General features: G+C 42.9%; 1 protein-coding gene across 2 annotated transcripts in view; it reads right to left on the bottom strand.

The window, feature by feature from the left end:
• Positions 1–11548, bottom strand: part of lmx1al (LIM homeobox transcription factor 1, alpha-like) — a 31721-nt gene extending 20173 nt beyond the window's left edge. The window contains exons 1-3 of one of the 2 annotated variants that reach the window (XM_064316390.1): positions 11197–11548; positions 2145–2230; positions 866–1058 (exon numbers count right to left, since the gene is read on the bottom strand). In XM_064316390.1, coding sequence (XP_064172460.1) covers positions 866–1058; positions 2145–2202 — 251 coding nt within the window. In that variant the 5' untranslated portion in view covers positions 2203–2230; positions 11197–11548. Of the gene's footprint in view, positions 1–865; positions 1059–2144; positions 2231–7798; positions 8100–11196 lie in introns of those variants that run through there. The other variant, XM_064316389.1, reaches the window with a different exon arrangement.
• Positions 11549–22028: the final 10480 nt, after the last annotated feature.

The raw sequence follows: 22028 nt of genomic DNA, 5'->3' as shown, positions 1-22028 counted from the left end.
ACTGGCACTGACCGACTCAGCACCATCACACTGACTGGCACTGACCGACTCAGCACCATCACAGTGACTGGCACTGACCGACTCAGCACCATCACACTGACTGGCACTGACCGACTCAGCACCATCACACTGACTGGCACTGACCGACTCAGCACCATCACACTGACTGGCACTGACCGACTCAGCACCATCACACTGACTGGCACTGACCGACTCAGCACCATCACACTGACTGGCACTGACCGACTCAGCACCATCACACTGACTGGCACTGACCGACTCAGCACCATCACAGTGACTGGCACTGACCGACTCAGCACCATCACACTGACTGGCACTGACCGACTCAGCACCATCACAGTGACTGGCACTGACCGACTCAGCACCATCACACTGACTGGCACTGACCGACTCAGCACCATCACACTGACTGGCACTGACCGACTCAGCACCATCACAGTGACCGGCACTGACCGACTCAGCACCATCACAGTGTGAAGTCAGGGTGGCCTGGAGGCAGGGTCAGTGGGAAGTAGGGGTGGGGTCAGTGTGGGGTGGAGGTGGGGTTAGTGGGAAGTAGGGGTGGGGTCAGAGTGGGGTGGAGTTGGGGTCAGTGTGAAGTAGGGGTGGGGTCAGAGTGGGGTGGAGGTGGGGTCAGTGGGAAGTAGGGGTGGGGTCAGAGTGGGGTGGAGGTGGGGTCAGTGTGAAGTAGGGTCGGGGTCAGGGTGAGGGTGGAGGTGGGGTCAGTGGGAAGTAGGGTCGGGGTCAGGGTGAGGATGGAGGTAGGGTCAGTGTGAAGTAGGGGTGGGGTCAGGGTGAGGGTGGAGGGGGGTCAGTGTGAAGTAGGGTCGGGGCGGGTTCTTACTTCTCGTAGTCGTGCTTGCAGTACAGCAGACGGTCGCGGCAGTAGCAGGTCCCGCTGAGCGTGCTCAGGCACACGGCGCACTTCACGCAGGCCTCGTGCCACGAGCGCTCGTTCACGCGCAGCAGGAAGCGGTCGGCGATGGGCGACTCGCACCCGGCGCACACCTCGCCCCCGGCGCCCCCGTGCTCCGAGCCTGGAACCGCCGTTTCAGTAAGGGGGGGGGGGAGGGGACATACACAATAACAGGCTTGGTTGTCGTCATTCTCCCGTTTCAGATTCCCACACATCTCTGACAGCACATCTCTGAGTAAAATGTACCAGTTTAGGATATGTGCGTTAAAAAGAATGCACTTCAGTTTCCTCAGTCGACAGGGGCCACAGCCAGGGGATTTTGGGCCCCAGTGAAAAGATCTCTTAGGTTGGGCACCACCACTCTGGGCCACCCAATCCCTGCACTGCACCCAATCCCATAAGATATAAGTTGTTACGTCCCTCCGCCTCAGGTGGGGGCGCTGGCCGTTTGGACACATGCGTGTGTCTTGTTACAGGTAATTGAGAGCACCTGTGGCGGTGCCCTTTTAAGAAGCCTGGAGTCGGCTTCTCAAGAGATGGGGGCTTTTTCTCCTCACCTCTCGACCACGGCCGGGTCTTGATTTTATCTTGTGTTTTGCAGCTATTTTAGTATCTCTTATGGGTAGTTGAATAAAGTTATTGGTTGTTTTTGGGAAGCCTTGGTTTTGGCTTCGTTATGTTTGCGGGGGCTTGAGAGCAACCGTAACATAAGTCATATGGTGATATGACATTACAGCACACTTGGGGTGCTCTTGGAATCATGTTTAATGGACAGACCCAGTCTACCACTTCTGTATCTATGGCGGTTAGTCAGTCTGTTGGTGTACTTTCCGGTGTGTCAGTCAGTTTACTGGCCAGTTAGTGGCTCTGATTTTTTCAGAGCACTGGTCAAACTGTGTGTTAATATCTGTCAGTCAGTGTGTCTGTCCGTGAGTACCGGTCGGTAGGTCAGTCAGTGTGTCTGTCCTTGAGTACCGGTCCGTAGGTCAGTCAGTCAGTGTATCTGTCCATGAGCGCCAGTCAGTGAGTCGGTCAGTCAGTGTGTCTGCCCATGAGCGCCAGTCAGTGAATCAGTTAGTCAGTGTGTCTGTCCATGAGTACTGGTCGGTAGGTCAGTCAGTGTGTCTGTCCTTGAGTACCGGTCCGTAGGTCAGTCAGTCAGTGTTGTCTGTCCATGAGCGCCAGTCAGTGAGTCAGTCAGTCTCACCAAAAGGTGTGGCTGAAGGCCCCTGCTGAAGACAGGACTGGGTCTCCTCTGTTTTCATCCTGTCCCTCCTCCCACCTGGGTGCTCGCTGAGAGAGAGAGAGAGAGAGAGAGAGGGAGAGAGAGAGAGAGTCAGAGAGTTAAACAGACAGACAGACAGGCAGAAGGAGAGAGAGAAACACACAGTCACAGAGAGAAACAGACAGACAGACAGACAGTCAGAGGGAGAAAGGGAGAGAGATACTCAGAGAGAGAAACAGAGACAGACAAAGACAGACGGAGTCAGAAAGCAGGAGGGGGAGGGGGAAGAGGAGAAAGAGAGGGGATGGTGAGAGAAGAATGGTGGGAGCGCAAGGGAGAAGGCAACAGGGACAGTGAGAGAGTTAAGAAGGAGAGAGATAGAACGCATGAAATAGAAGGAGGGAGAGTGGAGGAGGGGGTAAGGGAGGGAAGGAGAAATAGATGAAGGAGTGAGGGGGGGTTTGGGGGGAGGGAGGGTAAACATCAAACTCCCGAATCCGGCAACATCAAAGCCAGCGAGAGACAGAGCGACAGCACAACACAGAAAAGGAATGGAGAGCGATGGAGAGGGACGGAGGAGGAGTGGAGGAGGGAGAAAGCCAAATCTGGGAAGGACAGCAAGCTAGCTGAGATGAAAGCCACATCAAGTGGAAAATATACAAAACCAACAAATCAACAAAAAAAAAATCAGTTGAGATTCACGTGCTATCCGAATACCCAAACTGAAGCTGTGGCCAACAGGGATACTATCATACACCGAAAATCTCAACACGTGTAAACCCATATACCATTAAGAATCGGTTTAATTGAACGCCTAGCATTCGAATTCAACGCTTAAAACGAGATCGAATACATGCTTTGTATGTACCATGAAAATAAGATAACACAATGAGGCCTACTTTGGCGAGGCCAAAACCGAACCGCATAAGATAAAAGTCATATGGTGGCATATGACACTACCGCTGAGCGACCGGGATTTTTTTTTTGGCGGTTGGTGGTGATGGCGGGGGGGGGGGGGGGGGTTGTCCGACTCTCCCTTATTAAGGGGTTATTACCATATTGGGCATGTTATTTATTAGCTTTTCTTAAAGCCCTATAGGGAGCGATGACACAGCTGGAGGGTTGTTCCTAGTTATCTTCGCCAAGAACCGGCGGGATTTGAAATAAACCCGTGGCCTCCTGCATGAAACGGACCAACCACGAACACCACAAAGCACCTTACTCTGAAAATGATCCATTTTCACGTAGTTTTATATTATTTTATAGCCTAGTGTAAGTGCTGGATAATATTCAGCCCCAATGGAGGTGTTGCGCAGTTGGTTACAATTCGCGGTCTTCCGTTCTGAGGACATTTTGAGCGAACATAGGGCAAAACACACGGTGTAACACTGCAGTGCTGAAAATATTCACCAGAACATTCAGCTATGAAGGACAACGCCGCAACCTTCACAGAAAACCCGAATCGGGACCGCAGTAGCAGTAGTACAAGTGCGGTCAAGATTTTGTAAATTAGTGCCGCGGAAAGAAAGAACCAGCTCAAAGCCTACTTTTTTTTGCATAAAGTTGACTGAATTTTGATTATGAAGTTGATTGACTGTTTGACCGAATAAGCTACTTATGCTGATTCGATGCATTCTGTGATGTGGGCTACTGGCAGGGCAAGAACACCATGCGCCCTACACATATTGATTAATTCTCATATTAATTAATGAGCTAATATAATTATGCTGTTCGATTATATTATAAACTCCATATCTAGATTTACTGGATCAATGGACAATAAAAGAATTGCTATACAAACAGCACAAAGTGTCTTTAACTGTTCCTTTCAGGCCCCATTATATGAACCAACAAAAAAAAATAATACGGCGCATAATTAATGTCACTGAGTACCTGATAGTCTGGACAATGTTTTCAATTTCAAACGAGATAAACAAAGTTATGTAGCCTAATAGTATGTGGATGACCGAAAAATGCAGTCTTTTTGCCACCTAAATCGATTCTGTTAATTTAAATGTTCAATTTCAAAATTTAACATTTCGTCGTAAAAATAAAAACACATAAAAATGTATTTGAAAAAAAAACAAGCCAGAAGCTCATCAGCCGATAGGAAGTTAGGAAAATGTGCTGTTAGGTCACTGACGCGTGATTTACGGGAAACTCTGGGTATTAAAACATAACATGATGCTGAATATCAATAAAGGTTAAACGCGTATCGGGAATAAAAGGTGATTCATGTCTCTTATTTTTCAACAAAAATATGAATTGGTAATATAAATAAGCTACTGCATTGTATAAACGCCATAAATATATTTCTAAAATAAATGTAGGGCAGCCTAATGTTGAAAGTTTTAATGTTGCCCCCAAAAATCGTTACGTAAAATCACTAACATTTAATTCATTTCAAATAAGTTTTCGACATTAAAACTAAATAAATTAGCCCTTTACTGTATGAGCAGAAAGCCGTGATTCGTTTTTTTTTTCTGATCATGCCTTTGATAGCCACAATCGGGACTGCTACCTGCAAGATTTCCACGGCTTGTGTGTACACTGTAAAAAAAAAAAGCTTTATTATAGTGCGGTTACGCCTTCAACTTTATTACAGTCAATTGTCCCGAGATCAATAATGAATGTATACACGGTTAAGCATATGATTATTGTTACAGTTTAATTAACGCTGGACACACTGGGCATTTTACTGTGTGTATCTTACTGTATTGGATGGCCTAATTGAATGAATGAATCAATTAAGACCATCTATTATAGCAAGTAAAGAGGATCATATGTAAGATAGATACCAACAATATTTTGAAGGCAGATTTTTCAAAATTCTCAGTCGTTCTATGCAAATTAATAGGTAGGGACACTATTTATATTCTTTTTTGCAGCGTCTTGTATGCTGTGCATCTAAAATCCAAGGCAGGAACCAAAACGGATGCAACAGACCGCGCGCAGGGCTGTCACACAAGGCGTCAAGGTAAGAGACATTACTTTCCTTGGAAATAGACAAAATAATAAATAAATAAAAATAATAATAAATAAATAAATCATTAAAAATAAACAACGCAGCATTTTACATTATTGTACTTATGCACAAAAAATAGGGCTAATATTTTGAATGCATTGGTTCAGATCCCTCAGTGAGCAACTGTCCCCAGCGAAACGGGCTTTTACGTACCCTACTTTGTTCAACTAACACTGACTGAGTTACAAGGGAATGGGCTGGGGTGGGCTTAAACGATAAAAAAATTTCCTTACGTGACCTCCAATCCTCATAACAGAGAAACAGTATACGGGCATAAGGTGCTTCATATATTAAATTTAAAAATTAAATTTGTAGCACCTGAAAATTGTCCTCGACCCACCTCCAATTGAAGAGCTCTAACGAGTAATATGATTCAAATAAGACGGACGCGCTGTGCTGTTGATTGCACCTCAGTTGAATGAAAAGGGGCACACGTTTTATTATGTTAGTGTATCTCGTAGTGTATAATGATATAGGCCTAATATTTTCTTGGCACTAGCAAATATGTTGCCCCAAAATTTACCGTAGCCTAACCGCTGCAAAAATTAGCAATGGTGACAAGAAATGCATCTATGGGATGGGGACACGGTTTTTACGGAAGCACTCACGGTATTCATGCCGTCGATTATGACAAAGTTTCAACTATGAAAATTGAACTCTATATTACATTTTAAGCCTAAAAAATTGAAAATAAAGTATAGACTATAGCACCAGTAGCAAACTGAAATATTTTGCCGCATGAAGTTAAATAATAGCCTAAAATCAATATTTGACACCTTCACAATATTTTATTTACAATTACTAGGCTTTTATATAAGAGAATTGAGATTAAATAATAAATAAAAAAATTAACCGCAGAGAGAACAGTTTATGAACTACTTTCGAGGATCTCTGACGAGCGGATGTTTTGCAGAATAAAAATACTTCAGTATTCCTCACAGTCCGTATCTTGCTCTCTATTCACCACCTCGTCCCTCGCCATTCCACGCGACGCCGTTTCCCACTGCCCGATAAAGGACGGCACGCATCCGGTATATGCAATAAACAAAAACACACACATTTCCCACATTAAATTCGATCATATATGGTCAATGCAAATGCTACATGCGATCCCGAGCGCATGGATATTTGATGTGGACCCCTGAAGGCAGGTGTTTGTTGGCCATAGTTTTTGCATCAGATGAGCTTCCCCCCCCCCCCCCCCCCTACACTTAAAGCAAATAAAAAGCAGGGAAAACCTTTCATTAATTTTTTTGTCTCGAAGTGGCTATCGGACTATTCAACAGATGCGATGACCACCGTAAACAGCCCGCGTGATATCCCCACATAGACATACCTAGTTACAGGAGCAGCTTTAAACCACTCCGACAAGTAGTGCAACAATACAATAAACTGTTCCATTTTGCATGTATCAAATTATATAGCTTCTAGTTTTTCTTTTATTTTGCATTCGTCATTAATACCAAGTTTGTTCCACTCTTGGATTGTACAGCGTCGAAAATACCTCTTCTGCGCCAACAAAAATAACGCCCAATTTTAAGGAATGTGAGCGAATATGGTTGCTGTAAATACATATTTAGTTTCAAATTAATTATTATAAATAATTGTCTTTATTATAACATCATATGTGGTGTAACCATGGCAGCATATCCCATCAGATACATTTGTAGCCGCCTATATAATAAAAATGCGCATGGATGTCATGCGCGCGCGCGCACACGCAGTAGAATAACTTACTAAAATTTGTATGTGTTTGGGGTACTATCATTCTCATCATTATCATCATCAGCAGCATCAGCATCATTACTATCATGGCGCGTTCAACGTTTTTCCAAGGATGTAATGATGAATGTGTTTTCGAACTTCATTAAAATATAGCAATTCATGCTAACATGTGCCTATATATTTAATGTAGGCTACAGGGATAGCATTTTCAGGACGATGCAAAAGAGCGTCCGTTTAAGTTGGCATAATCCGTTTACAAAGGAGCATCGAATCAGGATTCAAACTACAGCAGCTTCTATAGGCTATATTAATTTACGGTTAAATACATAGTTCGTTAGTGTGCCAAAACAGAGCACAGTTATGCGTTTCGAACGCAAAAGCGAATAAAAGTTAAAGGCAGACAGGAAACCTAGGTTTATTAGGCCATGTAAGTTTATAATGAAGATTTTAGTCATTATGCAAGTAAATTATGCAAGTACGCACTCTAAAAATATATTTAGACGTACAGGCGCACACTGAATCATCTCTTACTATGGCAAGGACAGGCAGAAGTCGCGCGCCTTATCCTTCTTGCTTGGCACGTGTAGAGAAACAGCTTAGCAGAAAAGCGGCTAAGTGAGCGTTCTCTCTCTGTTTTTTTTTTTTTTTTTTTACGTGTTCGCCGATTGAAACGACCCATCGATATTAGGATATATTTTTAGACAGCAGCCATATAATATATAAAAACTACAACCGTCATTCTGAATACCTTGCCAATAAAAGGAATGAATACAATGGGAAATGACAGGGATGAGGGAAAACACGAAACGCTGTCAACACTTCCACAAAACTGGTGAAACATACGCGCTCGTGCAGCAATACGCACACTACCTGTCGACAGACCTACCTTGTTGTGAAGGATACTTCTCCCGTGATTTCCGTCGGCAACATTAAAATTAGCGGTGGAAATATGTTCAGAAACTGGCAACCGCGCCAACGAGCGGCGGCATTTTTCACTCTTCCGACCGCATTCCAGGCTCTAGCATCAGCAAATCCTGTCCTTTTCACCTTCTTTTCTCGCCGTTGGAAACGGGAGACGGAGTGCGCGTGCTGCTCAGTGTAGACAGACAAAGCGAGAGAGTGAGAGACTGGCGGAGGAGGTGAGTGACTGGAGAAGGAGGGCCCATGCACTCACAAGAACAGGGAAGAGATGGAGATAAGGAAGGAAAGGAGGGTGGGTATGTGCGCGTGTGTGAGAAAGAGGTGGGAATTATTTGACATGTTTTTTTTTTTTTTCATAAAACTTGTCACGCGGCGTAAAAAGAGCGAGGAGGTAAATGGGTAAATGAGAGCGAGGGACTTTCCAAATTTGTTTCAACAAATGATCTGAAAAAAATGTAATTCAATTTTTAAAAAAATAGGTATCGGGTAACAGATATGTATTTGATCATCTAAACATTTTAACACAAATTGTGTCTTTTGCTGAAGTTTTTCTGCCCGGCCCCGTTATCGTTTACTAGGCAACGCAAGCGCTACAAAAAACTGTTTAAAAGACCCCTGACTATTAAGAGGAGCGCTTGCGTAATTGCTCAATAACAAGAATAGAAAAATTATAAACGTCGGCTATATATCATTAATATGGCGCTTCTAATACATATCAGACGAATTACCTCATAATATACTTAGGCAAAAAAAAGCAAGAGTGATGTAGGCTCAATCGTAAGTCAAAAATAATTCACATGAACGAAAAATAAGCAGGACTACCAAAAGAAATGAATGGACTATATGAAAATATCGGTGTAACAATACACTTAAAAGAGGCTTTTAAAGTGAACCGAACCAACCCAAGGCACAAAGACAATAGACAATATTTATACGGTAATAATGTCAGCAGTGTGCATCAGAAACATAGGAAGAAATCGTCATATACTGTAAATGCCCACACATGCGCAAACAAACGAAATCACAAAATATTTTATGGCCACAATCAAATTTCAGCGAGATTTGATTTTATATCGTACAATAGAATTACATTACAGGTTTTTAATGTACTATTGGGATTGAAACACTAAAAAAGTTGGAAATTACGAATTAGAAAACGTTTAACTTTTTTATTGAATAAAATAAATCTCGCAATTGGAAGGCCAGCGACTGGTACTGCCGACAAATGTCTGTACTACAAATCATTGCTTTTTAATGCATAATAAATTTATCGCGATATTTGGCCTCTTCACTGATGATATTCAGTCTACGGATAAGAGCCCATTCCTTATTACTGTTTAATTATGTCACAAAATTGTGCCGATGAAAAAATTAATCACATTTTAAAAAATCACATAGAAGGCTACAGGCTGTTATTGCAAAATAATGTTGACTTGCAGGGCTTGTGGTATTTTGATTGTCGATCTTTCTAATAACATTACGCTGAATAATTATCCCGGTTAAATAGGCTACGGATTCATTGCAAGCTAGCTGTTGATTATTGTCTTCGAAACAGATCATATTTGGTGCTGTGCTTCAAAGACACGTGCGCATGCTAGGAAGTAAAGAAAAATATTATCAGACTACAAAATTTAAATAGCTCATATCCATCTAAAATCTTTCACAAATCTGATTTAGGCTGAGCAATCAACATTGCCTTTCTTAGTTTATTATTACGATACAGGGGACTCGAATTCGGGTGACACACACCTGTCAGGTTTACCGCACGTTAACGACTTTTAACGATAACTTTCATTTTACAACAGCTAAATGAAATCGCAACACACTGTTGCAACGCCACTACGTAGCCGGCTCAAGACGTGCTAACTGACAAAAGCGAACCTTAGGGCCCGTTGGGAGAAAGAAAGGTAGGCCTGCACTGACATTGAATACGACTTACGGCGACGTCCCTAACTTTTAGCAGCGAATATATATGCGTTTTAAATAAAGGGGCATACTATAGGCGCATTAATTAACATAAATGTGATGCTTTCTTAAATATTTAAAATCAAGAGTGACAGGCGCTCGGAGTTTGATAAAATCACACATCAGGTTACCTACTTCTACATTTCACAGTCTATCCTGCCCCACCTTCGCATGGGCGCATATCTGGGATGACATAACCAATCACTAAATTAAACACAGCTGTACACAAATGTAACGTACGGTCCAACCTGGCTAAAAGTAGCCCAAGCGCGCGCTACCCACATTAGGCCCAATAGCTTCTGTGCATTTTGAGCCGGTTTATAAGTAGATCATATTGACAAACTTCGCAAAGCCTAGGCAAATGTGTATGGATATAGATACATCTGCTGCATTAGCTATTAGCGCGCTTGTATCGAGTTGCATATTGTATCTCTCTATATAGGATACGCAGCGCTACAATTTTTAGGATACACTACAATTAATTGATTTAATAAACAATTGCTTAAATGAATCAAAATGTCATGTAGAATATTTAAAAAATGATTCAACGACCAAAGGGTTCACTTTTTACATACATGCACGCAATAATAAAATAATGCGTTTAAAATGACTACTATGAATTTAAAGTTATATCAGGCCTAATTTCCTAATCTGAACAGGAAAATATTTTGAAGTGCAAGGCATACTACACACAATATGACATTAAAAAAGAATCACAGTAAAAATGGTTCAATATGTGTAATGTGTCCTTTTTTATATAAAACATGGTTATTACGCCAAGTATTTTATTCACCCTGTGATGTATCAGTGGTTATTACAGAAATAATAGGCCTACCTGCATATTTTAAGCAAGGTGCGGGAGAAGTGGACAATTTAATCGCCTTCTTGAACATAGGAGCAGAGCTTGTGCGCGTGTGTCCAGAACTGGGCCATTTTAATATTAAAAGTAAAGTTATTGGGTTCCTACAGTACCATTGTTATCGTGGAAAATAGTAGCAGGGCTCAGAAACGTGTAGGGAGGGAGACAAGCGTGATGTCATAATACTGAATGACAGGTTTATAACTGTAACATGCACTCCTCTAACATCTCAAACGGAAATAACTTCACTGAACTGAAGACGACTAGCATATAAAAGGTTGCAAAAATCAACGCATTTGAACGGTTTTCCTGATTTTGGCTGATTGATAATGTTCCCGTATAATATGCTGCCATTTGATTAAAAATTTTATTCCCTGGGAGGTGTGGGCAGTTGAAAAGGTTATCAGAAAATAAGGTTAGATATTTACTCAGCCGTTTCTTTGCGTTGTTGATTTACTTTTTAAGTGTTTAGATTAGCTGTTGTTCGTGCTTACTGAGGAACATAGCACCAAACTAAAACAGCTGGATTACCCACATACTTTCACCACTGATTTGCCCAGCAGTCTTGTTTTCACACCAGAGGGGTAATTTCACTGCCTCTGGCTATTTTATGATTAGGATATCATGGAAAGGGGTTCAACTGACAGAGTAATTCTGGGTTTAACTCCACGGCTGAAAGCAAATCCGGCGCTTGTGTCGACTCTTTGCCTCCTGCCGTCTTGCAGCTGCTTGATCCTCGTGCCGTAGCGTGTCTCGAGCGAAAGTTCTGAGGCGAGTACATGCCCGCAGACGTTCTGTTCAGTTCAGCGCCTTCCTGTGTTTTAAGACGGGAGCGTGGACACGTATGCGACAATTTTGGTAAAGCCGAGGGCTGACGTGGGTGCAGGTTTTTCTTTTTAGCCTTGCCCCGAGACACCTGATTCAACTAATTAACCAATCATGGTCTTCAATCAAGAACTTGATAAATAGGATCAGACCTGCACCCACATTTCGGATAAGATTGAATGCCCCTACTCTAGACCTTAAATCAACATCGGACCCATAATGTGATGGCTTATTTGATATTTTAATCTTATTATGTTAATTGAATTTCTCAGCAAATGATGTAGCATGACATGATATAAAATAAAAAACACACAATCATACATAAGGATGAGAGAATCTGCCAATTGCCAGAATGTCAACATGGCAAGATGCACAAACACGCTATCACACTCACAATACATATGTTTATGTGCTCATATGTTTACAAAGTACTTAAGTGTTACTTTGTCATAACCATACAGCAACAAAAGCTTATCCTTTTAAAACAATATATGCTGGCCTAGTCGGAAAAAAGCTCCAATGCTCTGAATTATGTTAGTTTTATGAATGTCGATTTTTTTTTTTTTTTTTTTAAATTTTAAATAAACAAACATCTTTGGGGAAATCTACTGTACATATGCAGTGAACTACCGGTAAATGCTTACCGTTTTATTTCCGTTTCATTTTCTGTGAACAGAGCGGTGCTGCCCTCGTGCGTTGAAACAATAGTTCCTCCTCATGCTGCCGAATTAACCACTGTAGACGCGCGGAAACTCACCATCATGCTGACGTAATACGTTCAGTCCTCAATGTCGTTAACGCATCTAAATGCACACACCTGTGCGCTATACAAGACCTGTGCATAATGCCGCCTCGCGGAAATAAGTAACAAAGAGCAATTAATCTCCCAGCGTTGGCCATAACAGTGTGAAGGCATTTTCACTTTGTCAAACGTGCTTTATTTTATCTTCATCTATCTTTATCTGTCAAAAGTTTGATATTCCCCATTCACTTTAATGGGTGCTCCAATGATTTTTCCTCAACATGCGCAGAACTGGCTTACTTCTGGGACTTCACAAGCTTAGGTTAGCTGAAGCCGTGTTTGCCTGTCTAGTTAAATATGCATGTCCATGAAAGTAATGAAAACAAAAGTAAGTGACAAAACCATATAGCATACAAAAGAACAAACCCAGTTCATTGGACAAAACTGGCTGTCCGGGGATGTTGCTCCATGGCGCCATCTACTGATAACGAGTCATCAGTTACAGTGAAGGCATGGTTAATTAGCAATTAGCGCCATCTTGTGGCTTTCATGAATCAGCGGCGTACACCATACTGTAAAAGGACAAGACCGGAAAAGAATATTCTCGAAAGGCATACAATAAAACATAAATCCATAAACCAAATTGAACCCTGAGATTGAAGCGATCCGAGTTGTAATATGCACATTTAAGGAATTCTGAATTTATGTTGGCTGAAACAACTCATATCAACAACACACAGAACAGCTATATACACCAAATTAGGTGTTTTCATAAAGCTGCAGCCATTCTGTTAGTGTATTGACAATATTTTAACAGATGTTTACAAAGAAATATATCTCCTCAGACAGATTTTGTTTACATGAAAATAATAATAATAGAAATCAACTTGATGCAGTTATTTCTATATTTTCTATATTTCTATAACCACAAATGTTTAGTATCACCATTGCTTGTTCATAATTCCTGATGTTGTACACACAAATGCTTATTGAAGTTTAACTTAAACCATGCCTTCAATTAAATTTTTTTTTTCTCCATACACATGAACTTGTGTCTGCCTGTAGAGCGGGTGGATAGGTAAAACTGAAATTTAGATAAATGTGTCTGAGACTACTTGTAAAATAGTTTTATTTTAGCATAGACAGTTTCACATACACTTTCATGTATGCAGTTACGTGTCCAGTTCAGTGCAACAGCACAGGGATACTCAAATATGACCTTCAGGGTCAGTAGGACTACTACTAGGTTTTCATTCCTCCTCTCTAATCAGGGAATGATTTAAACCTGGCACACCAGTTGAGTGCAATCTCTGGAAAATCAGTAACATTATTGGACTATAGAAGGAAAGAGTAACCCAGCAGTACTACACTGACCTTGAGGGCCAGATCTGAGTATCCCAGCAACGGAATGAGGATTCTTGCAGAGAGCACTCAATACACACTGGCATTCACAATGTCAGTTGTATTATTTGTATCACACTGGTCTTACTCACAGATTTCCACATTTTTCTGGAAAGGACCAGAGTTCAAGCTATTCTGTTTATTTACTCACCATTTTCCTGTAGTTTTGCAGGCACAAAACACACATTCTCTCCTCCATCCCTCTCTCTCTCTCTCTCTCTCTATATATATATATATGTACATACTGATGGGGTACATTAAAGGAGAAACCTGGATAAATGAGTGGAGAGACATAACAAATGATACAATTAAAAACATGATACAATTAAGCAATTAAAATCCTGTCATGCTCTGTGGCATGTATGAAAAATACTGAGCCGGCCCAGTTGGCCTCGAATTTGGATCAAGATGGCAAAGAGGAAAAGATCTAAGTAATTCTGAAAGAGGGTTCATTATTGGGGCATGGATGGCAGGAGCTTTAGTCACAAAGACTGACCAGCTGGCTAGTGTTTTCATAGGAACAGTGACTAAAGTGAAGTCTGCATTTAGATCTATGGGAAAGACATCAGTAAATAGCTCAACCCAACTGAATACCTACGGGAGATTTTGGACCGACGTGTTAGATAGCGCTCTCTACCACCACCATCAAAACACCAAGTGAGGGAATATCTTTAGGAAGAATGGCGTTCCATCCCTCCAGTGGAGTTCCAGATACTTGTAGAATCGATGCCAGGGGCGCACTGAAGCTGCTCTGGCGGCTCGTAGCACCCCGACACCTTCCCACGGCCACTTTACGTCGGTATTTCCTTTAATTTGTCATCTGTCGGCACGGACGGAGTGTAGCACAGTGGGTAAGGAACTGGGCTTGTAACCGAAAGGTCGGAGGTTCGATTCCCGGGTAAGGACACTGCCGTTGTACCCTTGAGCAAGGTACTTAACCGGAATTGCTTCAGTATACATCCAGCTGTATAAATGGATGCTATGTAAAAGTTGTGTAAGTCGCACTGGATAAGAGCGTCTGCTAAATGCCTGTAATGTAATGTAAAACGCGCACGTGCGCGTACACACAAATGCAAATACACACAAGCTCTTGCACTCAAACACTTTCCCACACACACACATTCACACTCACACACGTGCACACACACACAGCACACACAGTGCAAGTTTCTAAATATCAAGTGGCCTTTGGTTTGGCACAGTGTGGTATATGTGGCATGTTGCTGGGTTAAACTCATTTGGAAAGGGCTGCCGGAAGGTTCATCCTGTTAAGGCACTGCGGTCGTGTGGACTCATTTTGCGAAGGCGTGGCACTGCAGGCATATGTGCTGGTGTATGTGGTATGTGCCTATGTTCTTAAGTTTATGTGTTACTGTAAATAAATGTAAAGCATTCTGTGATCAGGGCCCAGTGTCCAAAGCTTTCTGCGAACAGGAAGCGAGGTGCTGAAAGCAGGGTTAACTCTGTGATGACAAACCCTCAGAATAGACCTTAACTTCAGCTGGCAGGGTGAGGGTGGTGTGCGTGTGTGTGTGCGTGTGAGAGGAGAGAGAGAGAGAGAGAGAGAGATCCTAATAATAAGTACATCATCCGCTATCTCTGTAAAAAATCTCTATACAGCCTCAATACAATATCTCACCACAGTCCCAGCCCTACGCTGTTCCTTCATAAGCTGCCTCTGGCTCTTCTCCAGATCGGCTGCGTTCATTGGACAGAAAAACCAGGCTGGAAGAGGAAGGCTCTGAAGGCTTTATGTGATTGCTCTTCACTCACTTACAAAGCGTTTGAACATAAGCCGTTAAAATAATTACATTAAAACGTTGGCTCTAAATATCCACATATGCAGAGAAGCATAGCACTGTTTGTTTGATAGAAGCACAGAAACACTGAGGGAGTTTTTGAAGTTTGGTGTTTCTGAGTTTTCCCCTCTGAGGAGGAAGTGACATGTTCTTCCTGTTCTGTTTAGACATACTCTTCACCTGCAGTTTCCACGCTGTGACTTGCCATAACATCATAGTTGCAGGTTTATGCTGCAGCAAATCTCTTTTGTAAGATTTTCACAGTAAGATTGTGAAAAACACTTATTTGAGTTCTGACATAATCTTGTCCTTTCAATTACTCTAACGCAATGCAGGTTTGATATGGTCGGCCAGTCATCAAAAACCCTTGCTCTATATAAAGTGAGTAAAGCCAGATTCAGTGTTATATTAAATTTGAGAGCAGACAGACAGAGAGAGAGAGAGAGAGAGAGAGAGAAAGAGATGCAATGAGACACAGATGTTATCAGTATCAGAAGGCTGATAATTAATATTATAGTGCCATTCACCCCCCAACCCTCAGCCTGCACCTTAAGAGGTTTAAGGTTGACTGCAGCCAAACCACTGTTTACTTTCGTTCTGCAGTTGCTAACAGCAACCAGCAAGAACCTCAGCCACATAGAGGCTTGGTGGCTGAGATGCAAGTGGCGCGTGAAGATGTGGTTTGTTCCTGTGGGTTACTTAGCTAATTTTACTGTTTATTTTTAAATACTCTTCATAAAGAGCACATCTTTGCTGTGCCTTCAGTACCCCTCCTGCTGTCTCAACGGATATCTGTAAAACAAACATTTCACACTCCTAAAAAATGTAGAAACCTCAGTGTTATGGTTCCCTGCCCTTGTGCCCTAGTGGCTGCTTGTGGTGTTGCAATATTCTTTTTGATTGAGGCTTGAGGCTATTTGTCAGTTTCCTGTACCAACCAACCGCCGAGAGGTACGGCGATTCTTAGGTATGGCTGGATATTACAGGAATTTCTGTAAAAACTTCTCTTCTGTCATCGCTCCTTTGACCGATCTCATTATTAGCCCCAAGGTTGATTTCCACTGGTCTGACTCCAGCCAGCGTGCATTTGAGAATGCCAAAGCTCTGCTAGTTAGTGCCCCAGTATTAGCGGCTCCAGACTTCTCGAAGCCTTTCCGTCTTGCTGTGGATGCAAGTGATTTTGGGGCAGGTGCTGTTCTTCTCCAGGTTGCTTCTAATGGCGTTGACAATCCTGTCTGCTACTTCTCTAAGAAGTTTAGTCCGCAGCAGCGTGCATACTCAACTGTGGAGAAGGAGGCACTCGCCCTGGTTCTCCCTGTCCAACACTTTGAGGTTTATGTTGGCTCCTCTTCATGCCCTGTTCTAGTATACACAGACCATAATCCGTCCGTCTTCTTGAACCGCATGCAGAATTCAAATCAGAGGGTGATGCGCTGGAGCCTTATACTCCAAGCATTCAACCTTGAGATCGTTCATATCCGTGGTAAAGACAATGTTCTAGCTGATGCGTTGTCGAGGGTGTAGGGCGACGCTCTCTTTGGGTCTCTTGTCCTCTCTCCATCTCCTGGTCGCTCTCTATGCCTTGCTTCTCCCTTCTGTTTCAACTTTCCCAGGCGCCGGGGTCGTTGGACGTGTTGGGATGGAGATACGGGTTGGTGAGTGGGCACTGGTTGGTGGGTAGTGGTAGGGTCTGAGTCCCTGTATATATGTATGTTTAGTTATTGTGTAATGGTGTATTATATATTTTGCCTGTGATTTGTGACTGTTTTGGTGGCGACTGGTGTCACCATTTGGTGGTGGGGGTGTTATGGTTCCCTGCCCTTGTGCCCTAATGGCTGCTAGTGGTGTTGCAATATTCTTTCTGATTGTCTTCCTAATAGGAAATGGGTGTCACCTGGAAGGGGTCCTACTTAAGGGGCCCTCTGGCTGATGCTCTCTCTCTCTCCATTCAGAGGACAACCTGCAGTCTGGCTACACTGCGCATTCATTATGTTTTGTAGCGTTCTTTAATTAAAAATTTGAATTGCGACTTTTGTGTGATCTCGTTTATGTTGCGACTGGCCAGGGGCTGATCGTAACACTCAGATGTATTACAGAAGATAGCGGCTCAAAATTGACTCTTTCACAGTGGGCTTGAATGCGATGTCACAAGCTTACCTTGGAGCTGCACCAGTGCACAAAACACCACCAAAGACAAGTTGGGTCGGCCCATTTTGAGATCTGACAGGAAACCATTCAGACTAGCTTCCCCATTTTCTATGGTTAATGTCACGGTACGGGGTTTAGGACCCAGGTTCAGAGCGGGGAAAAAAGCAGGAAACTCAAAAATGTAGGTACAGATAAAGACTTTACTAACAAAAACAGAACTAGAACCAGAACAGAAAACAAACGGCAGAAACGCAAACGGGTCAAACACGGGCAGATACATACGGTCTGAAACAAACAAGTCGGAAACAAACATAAGGAACCAGCACCCGAGTCAAGGGGACAAAGAACTTAAATAGACAAGGGTAACAAGACACAGGTGGGAACAATGAGACACAATCAGAAACAATAAAATAATTAAAAGCAATAATACAATTAACAGGGGAACGAGCAGGACACAAAACAAGTGCCCCAACAAGGAAAGACCGAGATGGAAACTCAGAACCGTGACAGGAAACCAACTGGTTCATGCAGGAGGGCCCCATTGCTATTGCCTAAAATAAATACGGACGAACATGAACGGAACAGAAACACGACGTTATTTATAAACAGCGGGGGTCTGCGCAGAATCAGGTCGGCGGTCCGCTAACCCGGGGTTGGCTTCCCCAGCTCCGTCCCGGGGTCCTACGGCGCTCTGTGGGGCTGATCCTGGGGTCTGCCTCCTCACCACGATCCTTCGTTTTAGCAGCACGAGCCACAAGGCCAACACCTTTCGTGAACGCTGAGTGTGTGGGAACAGCCGTTCGTCCAGACTCACTGGCGCAAATGCAAATTACCTGAGGCATGGGAAGGCAGTGCTTAGCCAGACTCTTCTCCCAGTGTTGTGTCATCCCAGTTTTTGTGTCTTTGAATTTCCGCAAATTTCAGTTGTCGGGTGTCACTTTTTTCATGAATGGACCCTGCTGATTTCATCTGCCAAGCTATCCATCCATCCATTATCTATACCCGCTTATCCTGGATAGTGCACACACACACCATTCACTTACACACTCACACACTATGGGCAATTTAGAGTCTCCAATCTGTCTACCTGCATGTCATTGGACTGCGAGAGGAACCCGGAGTTCCCAGAGTAAACCCACTCGGACACAGGGAGACTCCACACAGAAAGGCCCAGATTCAAACCTTGCTGTGAGGTCACTGTGAGGTGACAGTGCTGCCCACTGCACCACCGTGCCGCCCCCTGCCAAGCTATAATTAAATTAAAATTGGAATTTTGGTCCTATTATACGAAGAGAGCATGGGACAAACAACTATTTCTGGCATAATGTGGCCCAAACATATTTATAACCCGTTAGAGATCACCCTGTGTGCATATATCTGTGTGTGTGTGTGTGTGAGAGAGAGAGAGAGAAAGAGAGAGAGTGAGAGAGAAATGAGAGATGGAGGAGATATGTGATCGATATACAAACCAAACTAAGAAGAACCTGAAATTTCCAGTGCTGCTGCTACTGCTGTGTGGATGTGTGTGTGTGTGTGCACGCGTGGGTGTGCGAGAAATGTGTGGTAGAGGACAGTGACCAAAATAAAAACCAAACTAAGGAACAACCTGAACTTTCCAGTGCTGCTGCTGAGTGTGTGTGTGTGTGTGTGTGTGTGTGTGTGTGTGTGTGTGTGTGTGTGAATGAGAAATGAGTGCCAGAGGAGAGCGTGATCAAAATATAGACCAGACTAATGAAGAACCTGAACTTTCCAGAGTTGCTGCTGCTGCTGCTGAGTGTGTGTGTGGGTGTGTACGTGTATGTGTGTGAGTGTGTATGTGCATTTGTGTGTGTGTGTGTCTGTGAGAGAACACAGTGTAAAGTCACACAGTTCTGCCAGTATGGTTTACAATGATCCAATAAAAAAAAAGGCTTGCACAAAAAACACACACATTGTGAATGCACAAGTCAGAACCGTGGCTTAGAAGAAAAAAAAACCCTGCCCTCACCCCCAACAAACTAAGCATTTTGGGTGAACACTGTTGTTTCTAGGTGTTGACACTGAGCAGAGTGTGAACCACTCAAATGCACTATGAGCCACGGGAGCAATGTGAGGTGACTCTTATCTGCTCACTCATCTAAGTAGAGTGTGAAACCAGCGGGCAATAGAGCAGAACTCGAAGTTGTCTCGATGTCAGCGCTGTCGTGTCGCAGAAAGGCCTGCCTGACGTTTAACTTCCTTTCTCCTCCCTCCGAACATGTTCGTACTTCACTGCTGTTAAGGTTGCTAGCTCCTTAAATGAGCCTGCAAGCATAGGAGCCTCCAAGCACTGTTGTTAGGGCTGCCAGATGTTGAGAGGGTAAAACTGAACAACAAATTTAACTGAATTGGCAGTCCAGCCCATGGTACCTCAGTTGCAGTAATCTTGGACATGCTGCTTTGATTGACATATTTTACCTCAGTAATCTCTGTTCTCTGTTGCATATACACAGTCACCTGTAGAACGCGTCAAAGAGTGATGTCGTTCTTAAACCCCAGCCTTGAGAGTTCCTGACTCTCTGATTTGTAGGCTATGCCCAAAAAAGGTTCATTAATGCTCATCGACAAATACGCAAGGTAGGTTTCAATCATTATAATTTATTAAATCATTCTTTACATAAAAACAACGGCATAGATAACAACAATCAATCATAATAAAAATACAACAAAACAAAACAAAAAAACCACAGAAACAACAATAATAGCATACATGACAGTAATCACATCACATTTATTAACTTTTAAATAGCAGTTTATTTTTGTGTATCCGTTATATAGGGATTCTTTGCTGTTAGATGTTTACTCACTGTCCCTCAGGCTGTGACTGGCCAAAACATATTGAGCTGCAAGTGAGGCTGCTGGTCCTTCCCCTAAAAGGACTTGCAGCTTTTGTTACTGCATTTTTGTATATATCGCTTTTATCCAAAGCGCTTTACAATTGATGCTTCTCATACATACACACAGACACACACACCAACGGTGAAAGGCTACCATGCAAGGTACCAATCAGCTTGTTGGGAGCAATTAGGGGGTGAGGTGTCTTGCTCAGGGACACTTCGACACACCCAGGGTGGGGGATCGAACCGGCAACCCTCCGACTGCCACACAACCGCTCTTACCTCCTGAGCTATATCGCCCCATTAGGTTGTCATGGAGCGAAATTTGTTTTGGAATTCTGATATCTTATCAAAATATGCTTTTCTTAGGTGTGAATATGCTTCTCAATACAGAAGGAAGTGCGTCTGTGTCTCTATCTCTCTTGTCTTGCGGTGACCACATATGGATTCCTTTTTGGGTAACTATGGTTTTTTTGTGCCTTCCTTGTTCTGTTGTTAAGGTGTGGCTACTGAGCCTGTACCCGGTTAGGATTTTTTTTCTCTGCTTTGTATCTCTGACAGTGAAGAGATACTCTGCCAAATTCTAATCTCGATTTAGGGCCAAATAGCAATTAAGTTTGTTTTCTGTTATGTATTCATTATTGCATTGTGTTCCAGATAGGTATCTTTTGTTAATTATCTTTTTTTTTTAAATCTGATTGTTAAGCTATGCTGATCTGAGATTGATCAGTTTTAGATATTAGTTAATTAGTGAGTCTTATGACGAGCAATGCCGAGATCTGTATGTTAAACGAATTAAAATAAGGCGATATTATTCACAATGCTGTACTTTTCTGCCTTTTTCTACAAGTCTTCTACAAGTATTTAATATGCACTGTGGTCATCATTGAGGTGGCCTGGGATACCTGAAATGGAGAACTTTGCACATTACAACACAGCCATTGTGAGCGCCTGAATTTCCTGTTACTTCAGGACATGCTGTATCCCGCAAACAGTGTAGCGGGTCCTCCTGGCCTCGGCATGTATCACCACACATCAGTGAAAATACAACCTACAGCCATAGCAAAAGCGCTACTAAGCGGTAACCACTGGCGACTGTAGCCAAACGTCCAGCTAAAGCGTAACTACAGCTCCTCCTAGTTTGACTTAGCGTAGGTTAGGTCGGTGTAATGTTCACTGTGTGAGCTGGACTTTAATGTATTCATAGCTATGAATACTGTTACAAAATGAGTATTGTACCTTATCAGACCTGTGTCTGTCTGTTGTTCCAATGACCTTCGGATAAAAGCATCTGCCAAATAAATGTGCTGTAATGTAATGTAATGTACAGGCTCCAGGAGAAAATGACTGAAGTCTACGGGCGTGTTTCCTATTTGTTTTCTCATAGTCAGAATGTAGAGGAAATGGCTTACGCACAGCTGCCACCCCCTGGAATCACAGAACAGGGATCAATGACGTGCATTTAATTTCTGGAAGCTATCCTCTCCTCCTCTCTCTCTCTTCCCCCTCTTCCTTTCCCTCTCTCTACCTCCCCCCCCCCTCTCCTCTCGCCGCCTATGACACAGGAGGTTCCTCTTGTTCAAGTGTTGAGTACAGCTCTG

This window comes from Anguilla rostrata, chromosome 17, assembly GCF_018555375.3.
Source record: "Anguilla rostrata isolate EN2019 chromosome 17, ASM1855537v3, whole genome shotgun sequence".
Lineage (NCBI taxonomy): Eukaryota > Metazoa > Chordata > Actinopteri > Anguilliformes > Anguillidae > Anguilla > Anguilla rostrata.
Note: the sequence above shows the minus strand (reverse complement) of the source record. Positions and strands in the feature narration are given on the sequence as shown.